The following is a 19,212-nucleotide window of genomic DNA, read 5'->3' on the forward strand; positions in this document are numbered from 1 at the left end:
GCCTGCCTTGCTGTGAGATGCACAGAGACCCAGCAGAGGGCCCTGGGAGGGACAGCCATGCTCCCTGTGCCTGGGAGAAAGGGTCAGGGTCTTCTGAGGCGTGGCTGTGGGGTTCGGGGTGGGGGGGTATGGGGTGTACGTGTGACAGGCTGGGCAGCCAGGCCCCACCCCCACCTGGGTCATCCTGGGGGAGAGGTGCATCAGGGACAGCACAGGTGGAGCATATGTCAGGGAAACACCCTCTTTATTTACATTCCAGAGACACCAGAGGGGCTCGGACATGGACAGCCCACAGGGTGGGTTTCTGTGCACATCGTCATCTTCTGGCATCAGGGGCCTGGCGGGGCTGGCCCAGGCAGGAGGGTGTGTGAGGTCAGGGGCTGACAACCCTTGGAGCCATCCCTGCAGGGCACACAGGGGGTCGGTCCAGACGCCACCCATGCTGACTACCTCAGGGGCTCTCCAGGCAGAGGTGAGGCTTGCCCAGGCTCGGCCTTCTACGTCCTGCAAGAATGGGGGGTCAGCAAGGGGTAGTCAGGCCATCCCTGCATTTGTCTGGCCACGTCTCCGGTGCCCATACACAGGGACCCTCTGGGGACAGAGGAGAAACAGGCCCCAGGGAGAACCCCTACCGCCACACCCCCCTCCCCGGATTGATGCGTCACAGGGACACCGTACTGTCAAAAAATATTTTGAAATGATAAAAATTTATGGCAGGCTCTTAACATAACAGCTCTGTTAGGTGTGATATTCTGGTAGGCGTTTCCTCAGGATACCCTTTGTTTGTATCAAGGGCAGCCCTGGCTGGGGGGCTGTGGGCCTGCGCCCGAATCCATGGGACCTTCAGCTGCCACTCAGCCCTTGGGCCTGCCTGAGGGCATCTTGTGGAGTGTTCCCCATTCAGTCTATAGTCTGCATCAGCTCTCAGGAGCTGAACCCCAGGAGGGGCTGACAGCCACAGCAGACACCCCAGGCCAGGCTGTGGAAGCTTCGAGGATGCTCTCACATCGACAGCTGAATAGGCGCTGACCACATGCAACCTTTTAGCAGGGGTCAGGGAGGGTCTCACTAATTTCTTCCTCCTCAGAAGAGGGCTGGGATGAACATACCCTGAGGCTTCCGGCTGCCACCTTCCCAGCCTGACTTTGAAAAGCCCTAACAGAACCAGATATGCGGTGACTGCCGTGCTCAAGGCAGCATCTCCACCTTCTGGGCAACAGGGAAACAAGCCGGCACTGCTCTGCGCCGAGCAAAGCTGGAGGGAGGCATGTTCCTCCTGCCCGGCAGCCCACTGAGCTCAGCTGGGGATGCTTTCCACACCCAATGCCCCTCCTGTGGTGTGAGCCCAGCCTCAAGACATTTCCTGCATCTGGGGAGCAGTGGCAGCCAGGCCAGTGTCCGGGGGTGCCCTGTGGAGGGTGAGGCCCTCAAATAGCCTCCTTCCCAGCCCTGTTTCTTCAGCCACTGTGGCCTGGGCACAGGGCTCACATGTCTGAAGCGGCACGGCGGGCATAGCCTCCCATGTACCCGGAGAGAACAGTTTGGCACCCTACCCCCGCCTCCCCCCCCCACTACTGTTCCATCCTTAAACACAGAGCCTACCTGAGCTACATACCTGGATCTGAGCCTCAAAAGAGCCTGGTTGTGGGGGCGGCAGGCACGCCGTGTGCCCTTGGCCTGGCAGGGATGGCTGCCTACCCTCAGCAGCCTGTCACAGTAGGGTCCAGGCCCGAGCGCTTGGAGATGCGCAGCTTGGCTACCTCCTCAGCGCAGGTGGGGTGGATGCCCACCGTCCGCATCACCTGCTCGTAGGAGGCCCCGCACCTGCACACAGGGGGACGGAGGGACTCAGGCGATGAGTCAGCACAAGGAGGCATGTCCACAGCATCCCGTCCCTCTGAAGATGTCACCCAGGGGAGGGCCTCAGAAATCACAGTCTCCTCGCTGCTCCCCAGTCCTGGCCCCCACCCTGTCTTCCCCAGCCAGTGGCCAGGAACGGCTGCCAACACCCACGTGTCTCCCAGCAAATGCCAAGCGGCTCCACGTCAGGCCCACCTCCTACCTCCCCCCTCCCTCCCTCACTCCATCCTGGCCTCCTGCTGCTCCCAGCCCACCGGGCACAATCCCAGCTTGGCCCATGGCTCCAGCTGGTTCTTCTGTGGGCCTGCTCCCTCTCCCTGCCAAGGTGAGGCTTGACCTGCCTGCTCCGGCGAGCCTGGGCCCACTTATACTGTAGCCTGCACCGGCCCAGCCCCCTGCCCGGTCCTGCTCAACTTGCTCTTCTGGTCAGCACTCTTCTCACACACATGCCCCCCTGCACCCTCAGCAGCGACCACCCCCTAGGCACAGCGACCACCTCCTCGGAGGCACAGGAAGTGTGGACTCCCCACAGGGCGCTTCCACTCTCCACAGACAAGGCTGAGACAAACAACCCTCTTCTGTCTCTGCACGTGTTAGAATATCTGACATGAACAAGTGTGTGCATTTCAAATGTGGACCGAAGGCTCCCAGTGGGAATGTCCAGTTCACACCCTCCTCTTGATGGTGTCTGAACATGAACACTCCACCAATTTGCTCAAACCTTCAGCATCTCCACTTGCAGATGCTAGAAAACAATCACTGGACTGGACGGTGTCAAACCTTCACTGGCCAAAATGGTTTCTTGGTATTTTAATTATATTAAAAATTCCAAATGAGACACAGCAACTTTCTATTTTTTCTACTAATTTCCTTTTCCTGTGACTTGCCCATTCATGTTCTTGATCTTCCTATTGGCTCTGTCCTATAATTATTATTGTTACCAGGTGCCTGGCCCACCCAGTGGCTTCAATACTCCCAGGGCATCTGTACTAAACCCTCACAGCCCCATCAGCATTCCTGGGTATGGGCCCTGCCGCTCTAGCTCCTGACCTTTCCTACTTCCTACTTCCTACCTGCCCCCCCGCCTCAAGCTCCAAGGCTGGGTCCTGGCCACAGCCACAAGCCCCAAGCACATATGGGGCTCCAGGTGGCCCAGGAAGCCCTTCCCGGTTTCCTCACTGCTGCTTCACCTTTCTACCCTCCTGCCTCTGACAGCCCCACACCCCACTGCCCCAGACAACTCACCTCCACCCACAGACTCCATCAGCAAAGGCTCCAGGCAAGCCTGGGGACCTGGGACCCTACAAAGCACAGCTTGTGTCCAAGGCCCAGCTCTGGAAAACACAGGCTGGCCCTGGGGCAGCTCTTGTCAACCTCGCTCATTACTGACTGGGTGCTTTGCCATGTGAAGAAGGGCCCCAACCCTGCTCATTCTGAGTAGAAAAGACCCAAACTGTGACCAACCCCCAACCACCACCCTGGGTGATCAGGGACATGGGCCTCTCCCTTTGCTCCCCAGGTGGCCCGGCTGCCTCTCATGTAACACGACGTGCCACATCTGAGGAGACGCTCTGCTGAAAACACGTACAATGCTACATAAAAGCAACACCAACATGGCAGACTCCCAACTGCAGAGCCACCAACATTCGGAGGGACACCAGTCTGGGCATTGCACAACGGCTGACATTTCTCTAGACTTACTTGATCCCCAGAGCAAATCCTTGAGTGACTTCACCTGCATTGGGGCCGAGGAAGTGCAGGCCCAGCACCAGCTGTGGGGGCTTCCGCAGGCACACCATCTGAAAGCCACACTGTCAACTGCCAGCCTGGCTGGAGACAGGACCCCGGGGCTGCACGCACGGCCCTGCCTTGGGGGCACGGGTGGTTGCATGGAGCTTCTCCACCCGTGGGTGCCAGCTCTTTCCCTGCCTCTCACCTCCTGGCATGCCCCAGTCCAGGCCCATGAGGACACTTACCTTTATGTAACACTGGGATGCATCCCGTTCTGCCACTGTGAACTCCAGTGGTTTATAATATGCATGATAAACCTAAGTGACAAGATAACGATTCCTGGAGTCAGTAGCCTCATAGGCATTTTACAGGTCCAGTGAACTGCGTGGACGTGGTGGGAACCCAGAACTGCCCACTTGGCCTGCAGGTTGTGGTCTGGGGCAAGGACATGGCTCAGCTGGCCATGGATAGCACCCCTCTCTCTCCCACACAAAGGTAGACTGTGGCTGGAGCCACACTGTCTGCAGGACAGACCCTCTTCAATCCAGGCCCAAGACCCCTACCGATCACAGTAGCAAAGTGGGCACCAGATTGGCTAAGTGCAGTCCACTGTGACAAGTCACAGTCCGAGGCTCAACATAGGACACGGTGCCCCCAGGAGTACACACCAGGTGGATGTTGCAGAGTGGATGGGGTGACTGCGGACATTGGAAGGGGATGTCCAGCCCACCCAGTGGCTCTCTGGCCTCCTGAGGGCACTCTGGTGCTTGCTGGGCCCTCACTTGAGCAAAGAGGGGGAGGCAGATGTAGGGAGGCCCCCGGGCCACACTGGAGCTGTCGGACAAAGGCTTTCAGCACCCGAGAAGGGTTCGACAGCGTGTTCGGGGCTGCGGCCGAGTAAAAAATGAGCGGGGCGCTCACATGTGCTGCACAGCCATTATTAATTAATGGAACTTCAGAGAATATTGTTCTAACTAAGACAGAATTGAAAAGAAAACAAACAAAGGGTATTTGGCCATTCAACATTGTGAAACATAAAACAACATTATAGAATGCCATGAACATATGTCCCCATGTACTTGTGATGAATCAAACAAAAATAGCAAATACAGTGCTGGGGGGACGGCCGGCCTGTCAGGCATGGCCCGTTGATGGAGGGGACCGGGGCGCTGGGGCAAGGGGCAGGCCCTGGAACCCAGTGACTCATTCCCGAAGGACACCAGGCCCACAGTGGTGGCCACACGGGGTCTGGTTTCTCCTGGTCCGTCTGCAAGCTGCTGCAGTAGCAAGATGAAGCCACACGGAAGGCTCTCAGCATGCACAGCCTGGCAGGTTTCAAAGGCTCCTGCATCCTGCTGAGCCACCTGGGGCACCTCCTGGGGCCACCCCAGGCCACAGCAGGCCAGCTGAACAGATTCCAGAAGCAGCCTTCCTCTAGGGTGAGTACCTAAGTCTGGGCTATTGGGGGCCTGTGAGCGCTGGACGAATCTCAGATAAGGAACCGAAGCAGGGGTGGCAGGAAGGTGGAGGTACCCGAGGGCAGGGCCAGGTGGGGCAGGGTGAAGGTGGAGAGCAGCAGCTGGAGGGCAGGAAAAGGTCAGAGGGTAAGAGAAGCCTTTCCAGGTGGAGGGAGACACATGCCCCTGTGAGGGGGACCACAACCCAAACGTGCCTTCGTTTCTGGGGCTGTCCTCCAGCAATCCGCCCTACATATCCCTTCATACCATATCTCAGCCATCACTCGGGGCCCCCCTGCCCTACCCTGCCAAACTTCAGGCCCTGGAAAGCAGGGAGGCCAATACTGTTGCTGGCTCACCAGGCCTCTGTCGGGGAGAGGCCGTCATCAGGGCATGAGCGCCACACAGGCATGATGTCCTGGCCCCCCTCTATCCTCGGGGACCTTACCTCCACATGCTCTTCTCCATGGCGAGCCATGGCCTCCTCCTCTGACAGCCCCACGCAGCCATACTCCAGCGGGGTGAAGACTGTGGTGGGCACCTGGAAAGCAGGTCTTAAGTGACCTATACCTTTGGGGACCCAAAACTGAAGATGCCTGCCATGGGACACAAGAACAGCAAGTGCAGGCTAGGTCCTCAGATGTGCTGGCTGGCGGCTCATAAGAAGGCGGGTGGACACCCTCATTTGTTCCTGGGCCACACCTTCAGAGCTAAAGCTCACATGCGTGCACACGTGGAGGCACATGTGCATGCACTCCCACAGATGTACATGCACACACACCCCATGCCCCCGGAAAGAACTGCGGCCGTCTCCAGGCTGGACTTAGCATGCTAAAGGGCGGTGGGTACTCACGTTGCTGTAATCCATCACATCTAAGGACTGACCGTACAGGCGCCGGGCCAAGAGTTTTCCTGCCATTATAGCCGTGGGTGTCAGCTCGGGCCGCCCCTGATGTAAGGAGGGAGCCTGGGGTCACTTTGGCATGTCTGAGGGAGTCTGTGCAGTACCCTCACCACCACCCATGCCTTCCTAGAGAAGCTTGCCCCTTTCAGAAACCTCCAAAGGCCTCTGGGCCCCAGGGCTCCTGGGGGTTGGCTTGTTCTATGGCTTGCTTCCCTCTGTTCTGCTCTAAGAACACACCTGTAGTTATGACCCCCTTCCCTGGAAAAGCAGGTAAGCTGCCAATGCACCCAGCTGTGCTGCCTACACTCGTGCACAGCTTCTCTCCGAACTCCTTCTTCATGTTGGTGGCCTTGGAGAGCTGCCCTCATGACAAAGCTCAAAGGAGATCCCGCTACTGTTCAACCATTCACGTTAACTGAGATTCAGGCTAAAATGGGCCCTGGAAGCATTTCGTGTGCTCCTGACAAGCAGCTTGGCTTGCATGTCACAGTCCATTACAGATCCCAAGTCAGAATGCCGTGCTGCTGGAGGCCCCTCCGTCCCAGGGTGTGTCCTGCCTGGGGAGCAGGAGGTGGCACAGCCCCCAGTGTTCCTGCACGCGTCAGCCTGGGACCGGCTGCCAATCACCTCTGTAGCAGCAGGAAATGCAGATGTTGTTTGACATTCCAGAAATGAATAGAGATCCACAGAGATAAACTTGTGAAAGCAGCCCGTGCATTCCACCGGGCCTGACTAACTGCGGAAACGTCCATGCGCACAGCACACAATATCGCACTAGACAATGGCCGCCCCACCCGCCTGCTGGACTCTTCCCTGCTGGATGCCAGACCACTGGGGTGTTAACTCTTTTGACTGCCCAGAATGACCTTTCCAACTGAGTAGATTTAATATTTCAGTAGATACTGCTTTTGTGTGCACTATGTATTTCTGGCAACACAATCTGAAATACTATGGTTTCTGCTATGTCGGCATGAGCCCTGTTGCACATGGATCTCACTCGGCTCCTGGGTGCACAGAAAGCATGGTCTAATACACAAGGCACTCTCCCAGGACCATGAGTGCTATCTTAGGGTGCAGCACACAGGATGAACACAGAAGGTGCCACCAGAGAATGCCATGTCCCAACCACCAGAGATCACACGAGCAACAACGCTGCCCAGTCATGTGGGCATGTGAAGCCACTCACTTCCGTCCACTCCAGCAGCCTGACTAGATGGTCAGAGATGACCTGGTTGTGAGGAGTGGCTGCAGCTCTTGACCGCATGCTCCAGCAAACTGTCCCCAGGGTCCCACCTCCATCTGGTAGTCTGCTCCCCACGAACCATTTCATGAGTCTGGGTTCACAGGCAGCTTCAAGTGGCAGCCTCTTGGCTCACATGTCAGCACTGGCCACAGCTAGTGGATGACCCTTCTGGTACCATGGGAACGCCAGGGGCCAAGTTGTCTTAGAAGGAGGGGTCTATATGAGGTCAGGTGTCTTCATGAAAGACTATGTCAGATGGGTAGGCTGGTCCTTCAGGAACAAAGGGAAGGCCCAGCCTTGCATGGCCTCCCGCCCTGGTCTCTGTGCCAAGCTCTCCAGAAGACCTGCCCATTGTGAGTTATGGAAGAGGCTGAAGTTGGGATGGTCCTGCAGCACTGGGGATAGCTGCCACCTATACCCCCTCAACTCTGGGATGTTCCACCCAGGGGCCCACTTGTAGATACTGGTTCCCCCACCCCCAAGCATTTCCCAAAGTGGGTTCTGGGGTATGCATGGGCAGGGTGGTGCCTACACTCTTGGATGGGCACAAGCGTCCTCACTGAGCTCCCCTGGGTCCTCTAGCTGGCTCTGTTCCTCCCTCGGGTGTCCCTGGACTGCTGCACTAAGCATCTTCTGACATCTACCTGAAATGGTTCACTTATTTACTTGTCATCTATGACCCCAACCAGAATGTCACTTCTATGAGGGCTAGGACTTTTGTCTGTTCTTGCAGTGGCCACAGAACTCAGAAAAGTGGCTGTGCCAGAACACATCATGATGGGTTAATAGCATCCCCCACATGCGTGTCTGCCTGGAACCTCAGAATGGGACCTTGTTTGGAAATGAGGCTCTTTGCAAATATAAGTTAAGAATTGAGATCATTTAGGATTGGTCACTTAGGGTGGACCCAAAATCAATGAGAGGGTCCTAAGAAGAAAGAAACAACAGACACACACACACACACACACACACACACACACACACACACACCCCACACACACACCACATACCACACACACACACACACACACACACACGAAGATGGGCAGAAGGAGAACAGAGTGCTGTAGCTCCAAGTTGGGACTTCCCAGGGCCATCAGAAGATGGAAGGGATGAGGACTCGTCTTCCCCTACAGGCTTTGGGGAGAGCAGAGCCCTGCCCATACCTTGATTGCAGACTTTTGGCCTCCAGAATGTGAGAGAATACATTTTTGTTGATCTAAGCCACCCAGTTTGTGGTGATTTGTAATGGCAGCCACAGGAAACTAACACGTCAATGGTGCTGGCAAGTCTGGCTGCCAAGAGGCCTGCTGGGGTCTGGGGTCCTGGAGCATCTAACTCTCAGGCTTGGCCAGGGCCCCGCCTGAGCCACCTTCCTTAGAACATGCTGCACATATGCAGGACAGGTCGACTACTCCTGAGGCTTTGGGAACATGGGGATCCCACAACAGACCAGCCACAGGCCATGAAGAAGGGAGGGGCGCTGACAAGATGTCTCCCAGGCTAGGGGTGGGGCTTCCACCAGAGACTCACAAGGGGAGCAGCAGGCAGGCGGTGAGCTGGGGCTGCGTCCATGTGCCCTGCCCCCATCTGACAGCCCAACTGGGGAGGGTACTGACCCACCCACAGTTCAGAGGGCAAACTGAGGTGAGGAGGTCAAGCCTGGTACTGTGGGGCCAGGACAGCCCCAAGGCTCTGTATTACCAGTCCATCTTTGGGGAAGTTGAGGCCCTGTGTGTGAACAGATGCCCCTCCCTCAGAGGTTCACAACAGGAATCTGCTTTCAGTTTTGAAAGCTTTCCTATCCCCTCTCCACAGAAAGGAGGAGCATTCGAGCAAGCAGAGGCTGATGCCCAATCCTTCCCAGAACTTGAGTCTAATGGCACCTGGGGTTTGGTCCAGAGCTTTTGGGAGCCTCATAGGCCCCTGAGGCCCAGTGGGGTAGGGGCATGGGGTGGTGAGGCCAGGTGGCAGGTGCAGGCTGTACCTCTGCTACGTCTCCGATGGCATAAATGTGGGGGACAGAGGTGGCTTCCTGAGCATCAACCAGAATCTTCTGACTGTTGGGGTTGGTATTTATTCCAGCATTCTCCAAATTCAGACTTCTGGTTTCTGGAATTCGACCTGAAGGAAATAAAGAGCAAGGCTGAGAGACTTTCAGCAGTTCTGACTGAGACTCCTTGGTTTATTCAGAATACTTCTCAGAATGCCCATTTGGAATCGGTAAAACATGAAGCACAATAGTGTCGAGGGGCTCCTGGCCTCTGTGAGCCTCACACGCGCGCACACACACACACACACACACACACACATGCACATACACATACACAGTGCACATATGCACATACCTCACCTTTATTTGCACAAAGAAGCAACGAGAAGATGAAGAAGGACTAGAAGAAACAGAAAGGAAGGAAACAGGGTAGAGAAAGCAGAGATGGAGACAAGACTTCTCTGAATATAGCCTGTGATACAATTTTGGTTTTTTAATCATATACACAGTTTATATATTCAAACAACAAAAAATAAAAAATGGAAGAAAAGTCCCTGTAACTTGTAAACAACTTGAAACCAATGGGCCTAATTGGATAGGCAGTTGATAACCAAGCACATACAAAGATAATTTGCTCAAGAGACTATGGCAACACATATTTCCACTGTATGTCCTAAGAGGATTATATTCTAACAATAAATAAACCTGGAAACAGATCTGATGTGCCATTCAAAGTGGTTAAAACCCCATAATGTCAAATTTAAATGTGCAATTTACTCATTCCATTTTCTTTTTTTAAATACCAAGTTCCTATGGCTCTGACCACAGAAAAAGTCTAGAAGCAGCGACAACCCAAGAATGATGCATGCCCCAGCCCTGTACGGTGATCTCAACCCTTCCCTACTGCAGAGGCCAAGCTCCAAGGAGGTAGCCTACTTCAGGCCTGGACACCTTATAGCATGGCACAGTATGAACAAAGGTCACTCTAGCCATGGTTGCAGAGACAACATGACAGGGCCACGCAGCCTCTGAAGGCATTGTGCCCTGAGGGGAAGACATGGAATATACACAAACCAGGTCTCTCCCAGAAGCCGTGGCTCCTGTCATATGCATGCATTTTCCAGTGAGGCTGAGGTGCACATGTGTCTCAGTCTTTGTGGAGCGTGTCTGTGGGCCCCAAGTGAGCTGAAAGCCTCCTGTGTCCCCATATGGCCCTTCCTGGGGTAGGGCACCCTCCCTTCCACTCTCTGTGACCCCAGGGTTCCCCACCCTCCCGCAGGGTGCTCTTCCCACAAGTTCATACTAGGGACAGGATGGTGCTTTGTGGTGGATTTATGCTTTTCCATCCTGCCACCAGACTGTGTTTGCATGAATAGGCTATGGCCTCCTGTCCCCAGAGTCTGGCAGCAGGATGTCCCCCAGAGCAGGCGGCGAGAATGCACAAACTTATGTTCTGCTCAGGGTCTTGGGGCAGGTCCCACCAACCCTCTCTGGCAGCCAGCACAGGTGCTGAGTGAGTGGGGCTAGAGGCCAGGCCTTGGATGCTACAAGCCTCAGCTCCTCTTCTCATGTGCTTGTGATGACTGCCCAGCGTACATCCCCAGCTTTGAGACCTCTAGAGCTGAGCACGGAGATGGGCAGCAAGGCGGAGCCCAAACCACACATCATCCCTTGTCCTCAAGTGCAGTCATTTTGGCTAATCCTAACGAGCAAGTCTTGGGTGCAAAGGCCAGTGGGGCAGGGGACGGCGGCACAGCAGCCTCCCTGCCAGCCTTCATATGCTTACAGCCCTGGGCCTTGTCACAGCCAAGCTGCCAGCAGAGCCCCCTTTCTCCCCTAACTCAGACAAGGTGGCCTTGCTAAGCCAGGAGGTAGCAAATGCAGCTCTTCCCTCCAGGCTCTAGGAGGACAGCGGCGGCCCCCTGGAGCTCCCTGAGGCTCAGCATGTCTCCCGAAGGCAATGATAAACAGTTTCAGAGGTACAATTCCCACCGCTTGTGGTGGCTCAGACACACGAGAGGTCGGGTAGTGGGTGGTGCCAATCTGAACATCTGGAAGACCAAGTTCTGTGAAAGGGAAACCTTAAGTCTCCAGCTGCTCTCCCAGAGTGGGAAGTCAAAACACACAAACTCAACTAAGCCGTGCTTCTCAAGTTCATGGGGAGCCGGCTCCAGCTTCTTCATTCTGCTTGGCCACAGGAATCAGGTGCTAGGCGGGCTGACACCCATTACCCAGCATACCAGACACAGGCGATGTGACGCAAGGCCCTAGAGGTCCCTGATGGCATCCATACTGGCACTAGTCATGTGAATGGAGACCGGTGAGCAGGTAGAGTGCAACATGCCATGCTGGCCAGTGTCCTGTCCTGCATAAGGCAGCGTGGGGGCCCAGGCCTGACTCCCGAGTAGGGGATCCAGCTGGCATCTGGGAGCTCTTGTGCATCTAGGACTGGAACGTGCTGTGCCTCAGTGAGGAAGGAGTTGGGCCCAGTGGGGAGGCCTGGTGGAGGTCTGCTGGATGCGCTGAGGGGCTTTGCAGGTAGGGGATTCATAGCTCAGCTCTCAGGCTCCTCCCCAGACCTTCAGTTGTGGGGAACAGGGCATACAGCAGCTCACCAGGCCCATGACCTCTAGGTGATGGCTCCAGGCTGAGGCTGGAGCATGTGAGGGCAAAGCTGGCTGCCTGCAGACCACCCTGCTCTAAGGCTAGCCATGCTGCACTCCTGCCTGGCCGGTCATGGGAGGTCAGGAATGTTTCCTCCTGTGCCTTATGGTAACCATGGTAACCACACACCTCCCAGATGCCAGCCTAATCACATCCAAGATCTCAAGAATATAAAGATAAATTTAAAAGGAGTAACAAGAGTGGAGTAGACAGAAGGAATATGCCCAACTTGTGGGAGGCACTCCACTGATGCTTCTGGGAATGAACAGTGAAGGAAGAGAGTGGTTGCACCAAACAGAAATGGCCCTAAAAGGGCAGCCGTTGGCACATTGGGTTTTGGAAGCTGTGCTGACTGGGCCTGTGTGGGGTGAGACCTGGGGTTGGCAGGGGGCCCAGCTCCACCCAGGCACCCCATTCTGTGGGCCATGCCCCTGAGCTATGTGGTAGGCCCTGTCAGCCTCATGGGGCCACAGCCAGGACATGGGCCTCACTGAGCAAACAATGTGGACAAGGGTCATGGAGGAGGGAGGGACATCCCACATGACCCTCTGAAGTTCTGTTCCCTTGTGCTCAGAGCCATCATGTCTCCCCAAAGGGGGTAGGGGCCCAGTCAGATGGTGTGCGGACCCCACATAGCTCAGGCCTGGATCCCTCAAGGAAGTCAGAGGTGCTGGGGTAGGGACCCAGTGGCCAGCCATGCAAGCAGGGCAGCACTGGCCCCATGGACAATGCCCAGTCAAGGTCAGACTTAAATGACCAGAAGCCAGACTCAGGCATCGTGCAAAGTCTTCTCCCTGACCATTTCCCTCTTATGCAGAAATAAAGGTAGCACTCCTCAGGCGATCTGGGGAGAGAAGGGAGCCCCCACGGCATCCCCCCATCTGTATCACCCTGTGTGTCATGCATGGTGCTTTCCCCCCCGCCCCCAGGAGGCCATGCATTCTATGACCAATGGGATCCCTTGCTCCCTGGGGCCTCAGCTCTTTGGCACCTGGCTCGGGTTTGCCGAGCACTGCTGAGTGGCTCCCCTGGATTGACTCCCACATCTCTGCTCCCTGGACACTACTGGGATGGAGACGGCGGTCTGTCCAAACGTTGGTTTAGTTCCTTGGGACAGGTCCTTAGAGGAAGGCTGACCAGCCAGGTGGGGCCTCCTCGGAGCAGGGCAGGGAGCTGTGCCTGGACAGATGGCTCTTTCTTGGGCTTGCTCCTTCACTCCCACTGCTGTTTTAACTTTCGCTTCTTTGATTACCAGTACATTTACCAGTAAAGTTAAGTATTTTTGGCCACGTATTTACTAGCTGTATTTCCTTTTGTGAACTGCCAGTTCCTTGCCTTTTTTCCATTCATTTATGCATATCTCCATAACTTCATTGCCTTGTAAGTAAGAGCTTCTCATGTGATACACGAATGCCACTGCATCATATTTACCACAATCAGGGCATTAAGATTCCAGATGCAAACATGTTCTCATTTCCTCCTCAGAGGCAATGTGCGAATAAATATGTGGATGGGCCCTTGAAGCTGCCTCCTTCACCAGGCCCAGCTTTGCCCACTGGCCTGAGTCCCTCTAGGGTACCACGTGAGCCCTGGTGTCACCAAGGTAAGATAGTGCCTCCCTCCCTGTGCCCAGCATCCAGGGCACCCCAGGGTGCTGAAGTGGTGGAAGAAGCTGCATTCAGCCTGAGAGCTCTCAGTGCAGCTGGACCAGGCCAGCCCTCCCCTCATTGCACTGGAGTCCCACCAGCTGCTACTGCTGGCCCGGGGGAGGCAGCTAGGCCACGATGCTCACCCAGCCAGCTGGAGAAGGCCAGAGAAGGCTGAAGGTCGAAAACCCCCCAGACGGCGCCTGTTGGTCATTACTACCTGCTCAGCTGGGCACAGGGATGCAGACAACCGGACACATGCGGTTTCATGCGTGTCTTTCACCCCGTTATGGGAAAACGGGCATTCCCTCCAATTTCACGCCTGCCTGGAGCACACGTTCCGACGAGTGAAGGGCAATCCGTGTAATGAGGTAAGATTTAAGTGGCAGCAGGAGTATGACAGCGCGAATGAGGGGCTCTGATCAGACAGGCGCAGCCAGCATGTAAAGGAAGCAGCCTGAAGCTCAGTGCCAAGAGGATGGGGGACCAGCGGCTTCACACGGGCTCATGGAGAACCAACCCTCCTGGGGGGCACATACGTGGCCCCCACAGCCAGCCACCCCCATGGGCTGGGCCTGCGCAGCACCCTGGACCAGACACAGAATGCGGAACTCACACCTTTGGCACCTCTAGTCAGATCCCTTGAAACCTACCTTTTAAAAATTTATTATGTCTCTTGTCATCTTTGAGATTTTAGGGAAAAGGATAATGATGGCAAAGAGCTCCTTTTATTTTCTGGAATAGCCCTTTTTACATGAGCCCCAGAACCCTAGCCACAACCTAAAGCACCCCAAGGGCAGGGCAGAGCATCGATCCTGCTGGTCTGGGGCCCAGGCAGGGCTCAATGTTTGCTGAATGAAATTAGTGAGCCTTTGTACGACCTGAGGACCTTATCATGACTTGAGGCTGGTGGCTCACTATGACCACTGAGCACCTGCCACTCCCCCTGGCCATCCTGATGACACCTGTCACCAACCCCCCTACATGTGGGTTTTTCCTTTTCAAGCTTGCATGCAGCACTGACAGCATATAAAATAAGCTCACATGGGCCCCTAAACCAGTCAGCCCTAGAACTTGGTGGAGCGTCCAGCTCAGGTTCAGCTGCAGCCTGGTCCACTGGAACCCCCAGGAAGGAACATGTTCCCTGGCAGGTGGTAACTATTGCTGTAACAATTACAAATGTCAATATAACCTTCCTGCTGGTTGTTCCCAGTAGCACTTAGATTTAGATAGTGCACATTAATGCATATAAACGATGTTCACTTATGTTTAGAAACATTTTCACCAGGGCTTTCTTTTCTTTTTTCTTTTTTTAAAGAAATTGGTTTCCACCAAGTTCTAACCATAAATATTGAATTTGACTTGGTAAAAAGACTCTGCTGGATGACCATGAGCATGAAGGTAGGCCAGCCTGGGTCTGATGGCTGTGGAAGTTGGGGTGACCCTGGATGCACGGAGGAGCCAGCTCGCAAGCCTGGCATAGCTCTTGGCCCCTGGCTGTGCAGGGCATCCCACACAGAGGGTAGGGGGACAGTCTGTGAGCCAGAGCGGAGATAAATGACAGTCACTGACCATATGGTGCACCGTCTGGGGCCACATGGTGTGGTGGGGAAGCCTGTGGCCTCAGGCCCAGGAAGAGCTCCATGACTGTCTTCTCCTCCAAGAAAACAAACCACATACACAAGCAGATTGGGTTCTCTCTTCATGTTGCTAATTAAACTTGACGTTTACACTAAAATAAAAAGGTGTTAGAGTATCAGAGGCTCACAAGCAGAGCAATGCTTCCCTTAAGGCCTTGAGAGCAGAGAAGGGTGGGCTCATCACAGGTAGTTAGGCCCATCACAGACAGGCCACTACGGAGTACCCACTGGGAAGAACATGGCCACATGCAGTTTCCTACAGCCACAGCAGGATGCAGGTCACCCCCAAAGAACAGGCCTGCTGGCCTTGGATTGGGCTTCTCTCAGCAAGGTTGCACCTGTGTTCAGCCTGCCAGCCCCTCTCCAACATCCAAGTGCCAGCCATGGAGAGCCTGGGCCCCACTCACAGCTTTCAGGAGGCACTGGGGCCTGGACTGTCCCATCCATCTTGCTGGACTCAGAGCACTCCCACCCATGAATTCCTAGAGTCTGCGGGAGAGGGGTGGGGGCGCTTGCTTCTGTTTTGCCTCCAGCTCCCAGTGCTGCCCCTCAGCCCTAAGGGGTGGGGGTGGGGGTGGGGCGGATACCCCAGAGGACTTGAATGGGGCATATCTGTGGCACGAGAGAGCCATCGGCTGAGGTTGAACGTGACTAACTAAGCAAATGACCTCATGTAAACCAGAGCAAGCAGTTCCCAGGGTAGAGAGGGGAGCCCCAGGCTGCAGGCCCTCCTGGGCAAATGCATTCCACTCCCTGGACACTACAGGCCCCCAGTGTTGTCTCCACGGACGCCACCACCTCCCTGGCCGTGGTCTATGTGCACATTCTGTTCAGGTGGACTGTACATGAAGTGGGGTCCTCAGTATGGTGGTTGGATTAGAAGTGGGAAAGCCAGGCCCGCAGTGCCTGCTGGCTCCCTTTATGCCATTTTAGAGGCTCAGAAGTCATCCTTAGGCTTTACACACAGGTGGACGACACCAGCTCTCCTGCTAAGACAAAGTCCGAAGAAGAAGAAATGACTGATTCCTAACAGATCAACTGGGCTCCTGAGGCAGGGCCAGGACAGCCCTTCCTGGCACTCCGGACAGTGGGAACACCAGCTGTCTGGGCTTTCTGATCACGCGCAGGACTCCTGTGGTTCAGGAAAGGATGCGCCAGAGTCTCTATCTTTCCCTCAAGGGAAGGATAGAAAGCCTTCTGAGATGCTGAGGGGTACGCAACAGCTTTAACTGCTGGTTCTCCTAAGCTTCACTTCAGAGGCCCTCTGCCCATCCTCTGAAGCAAAGTCTAAGCTAAGCTAAGGATGAGCTCCAGCTCAGAGGTGTTTACACACCCAGGTGTCCACTCGGATGCCCTGTCCTGCTCCTGCTCCCCCAGACAGCTGAGGATTCAGGCCACAACTGGTTAACTGCACAGGGTGAATTCGAGCCCGCGGCGCAGCGCAGGCTGACTGTCTTCACTCAGCACCATAATCGGCACATCTGCAGACAGGAAATCCTCCTTGCTGCGAGTTCCCAGTCTATTATCTGAGACACCTGGTGTGGGTGGGTGATTCAGAGACAAACAATGAGCTGGCCCCCTGCACAGCAATTAACTGCTTTAACTGCTAATGTATTTAATCCACCACGTGGAGATCAAGGCTGGGCCGAGGAAGAGGCTTGGAGTCCTCTTTGGCTTGTAGACTGCAGGGCCCACTTCTCCATCCCTATGGATGCTGTCCTCACCGGCCGTGACCAAGGCACCAGGCACAAGGGCAGCTCAACGCAACGGAAGCTCGTCCCAGCCCTCAGTGTGTCCACAGGGCACGAGGGGCATCCTTCTCTCCTGCTTTTACCCAGCTTGTGTGCACACAGCGCTCGCTGCTGAGGCAGAACTATGGTCCAGGAGCCATTTGTGGTACCAGCCCTTCAGCCCCCAGGGTGTTTTATTTTAACGTCCTGGATTGGATCATCTTTTATTGTAAGCAGAAATAATGCTTGGATAAAGGCTTATGGGGTAAACCAGCAGAAAACATTCCCAGTTGTTAAACTGGGAAGTGGCTCCTGATTGTTTACAAAACCTGGCCTGGGAGCGAGCAGCAAAGTCAGCACATGCCCGTACAGCCCCAGAAGGCGTGCCAGAAACCGCCGCCACCACAGCGCCGCTTTGGGAAGCAAGGTCAAAGGCCAAGGACTGTGAAAAGCTTCCACCCCCAGCATCAATCACGTTGGGCAGACTGTCTGGGGGATGCTCTTTTTGAAAATACAAAAAATAAAATGGACTCCTGGTGGGGGAGAGTAGGTTTGCGCGCCAGGGGCCCTGCTTGTTGCCCACCAGGGACCCTCCAAGCTTGGAGGAACTTGCAGCCTTCTGAGGGCATGGCCCCTTGCCCTCTGAGCTGCTGCCGTCAGTGTGGGCTTTGCTGATGGCATATGGGCACAGGCCTTTGCCTCTGTCCAAAGGTGAGAGAAGGGACATATTTTGGGGGGGGGGGGAGGCCCAAAGCATTATCAGGGGAAAAACTTGCCACCTCACCTTTTAGAATGGAGTTTAAGATAAATGTCAATTTAGGGGCGCCTGGCTGGCTCAGTTGGTTAAGCGCCCAACTCTTGGTATCTGCTCAGGTCATGATCTCACAGTTCTAGGAGATTGAGCCCTGCGTCAGGCTCCATGCTGACAGCACAAAGCCTGCATGGGATTCTCTTTCTCTCTCTCTCAAAATAAGTAAATAAACTTAAAAAAAAGATAAATATCAATTTACACTTCTGGATCTGAATAGTTATATAACCTTTCACGGTGTTCAACAAAATAAACCTAAGTAGGTTTTACTTAGTAAAAGTAAATTTAGTTTTATGATTTGAACAAGAATATTTCCTGTGGCCATTTGCTAAATTTTGGACAAGAGGCACTAAATTTACTACAAGGCATTTTCTTGCTCCTTAAATCTGCTCGTGTTGACCACACACAAGCGAAGGGTTCTGACTCCTCCAGAGTTTATCTTATTGTCTGATTCCAAGTGTTCTGAGAACTCAGAAAACCAGAGAGGCTTCTCAGATGTACATCACTGTGTGGTGCAGCCCTGTTCCTCCCAGCGGCTCACTGCAGGGGATGTGGGAACCAGGCCGACCATGTCTTGACAAACGCTGATGGGACAGCCCCTCGGAGTCCTCAGCAAACATTCGATTAACTGACATGGAAGCAGACGATGAGACAGATAGCTACTCAGGTTCTGAGCTCATAGCGGAGGGAGAGCTGACCAGGCCCAGTGCAGAGAGACCCTGAGAACTAAAGACCTCGAGAAAGGAAGACCTCAATTGTTTTTTTCACATGCAAGTTGACAGAAGGCTTAGGAAAACGAGATTCCAACCCTAGAAGACAGGTATCAGGTGGGCACGATGTCCAAGCAGGTGTACTGCACCCAGTGCCACACGCCCTCACTAACGAGAACCTGTCAGCCCTCAGCGACCACAGCCCACTCACAGCACCACTGTGCCCCAGTCACAAGCAGGCTCATGGTGGGCACAATGGCTGAGCTCTCTGTTCTTCCTGCCTGGCTCCCGGCCAGGGTGCCTGTCCTCAAAGTGCACGTCCCTCCCTCAGACTAGCCCAGGCCCAGGCCCTGGGCCCGTATCAACCCCGCTGCATCCCCACTTTCCATCCTGCCCCTCAGGGGTGGCTTTGGGATGCAGGAGGATTCAGCCTGGGAAGGAGTATGTCTGGCCATGTCACCAATGGTCTAATTTTGCCCAGCCATGCTTGCTCAGCCTTTACCCCCACAAAAAGCTGGACCCATGCCTCTCAGAGAATAGGAGAATGAGAATATAACCACTTGTGGGTGAGGTGGCAGCCAGCCCATGCAAGGCGGAGAAAGGCCCAAGGCCTCTGCCCTATCACTGATGCCATCTTTGGAAATCTGCAAAGTATGACATCCACAAAGACCAGTAAGACCCCTACTCCTGAGGAGCTCAAAGCAACCCACAGGGAGGTAATGCAAGCAATCCCATGGGCTATTATCATGGCCCAAGAGGTGGGCTGCAATGACTGGCCCACCTGAGAGCCAGCAGAATGAGGAGAGCCCTGGAGGCAGCAGGAAGG

The 19,212-nt window shown here is 54.8% G+C and overlaps 1 protein-coding gene across 6 annotated transcripts in view; it reads right to left on the reverse strand.

The window, feature by feature from the left end:
- Window positions 1-227: 227 nt before the first annotated feature.
- The window catches only part of TXNRD2 (thioredoxin reductase 2), a 51,337-nt gene continuing 32,352 nt past the window's right edge, over window positions 228-19,212 (reverse strand). For 4 of the 6 annotated variants that reach the window (XM_027049678.2, XM_027049676.2, XM_027049681.2 and 1 more), the window contains exons 12-18: window positions 9,183-9,319; window positions 5,902-5,997; window positions 5,497-5,589; window positions 3,837-3,908; window positions 3,562-3,659; window positions 1,616-1,824; window positions 228-504 (exon numbers count right to left, since the gene is read on the reverse strand). In XM_027049678.2, coding sequence (XP_026905479.1) covers window positions 1,701-1,824; window positions 3,562-3,659; window positions 3,837-3,908; window positions 5,497-5,589; window positions 5,902-5,997; window positions 9,183-9,319 — 620 coding nt within the window. In that variant the 3' untranslated portion in view covers window positions 228-504; window positions 1,616-1,700. Of the gene's footprint in view, window positions 505-1,615; window positions 1,825-3,105; window positions 3,162-3,561; window positions 3,729-3,836; window positions 3,909-5,496; window positions 5,590-5,901; window positions 5,998-9,182; window positions 9,320-19,212 lie in introns of those variants that run through there. The other 2 variants (XM_027049679.2, XM_027049686.2) reach the window with 2 other exon arrangements.

This window comes from Acinonyx jubatus, chromosome D3 (assembly GCF_027475565.1).
Source record: "Acinonyx jubatus isolate Ajub_Pintada_27869175 chromosome D3, VMU_Ajub_asm_v1.0, whole genome shotgun sequence".
Lineage (NCBI taxonomy): Eukaryota > Metazoa > Chordata > Mammalia > Carnivora > Felidae > Acinonyx > Acinonyx jubatus.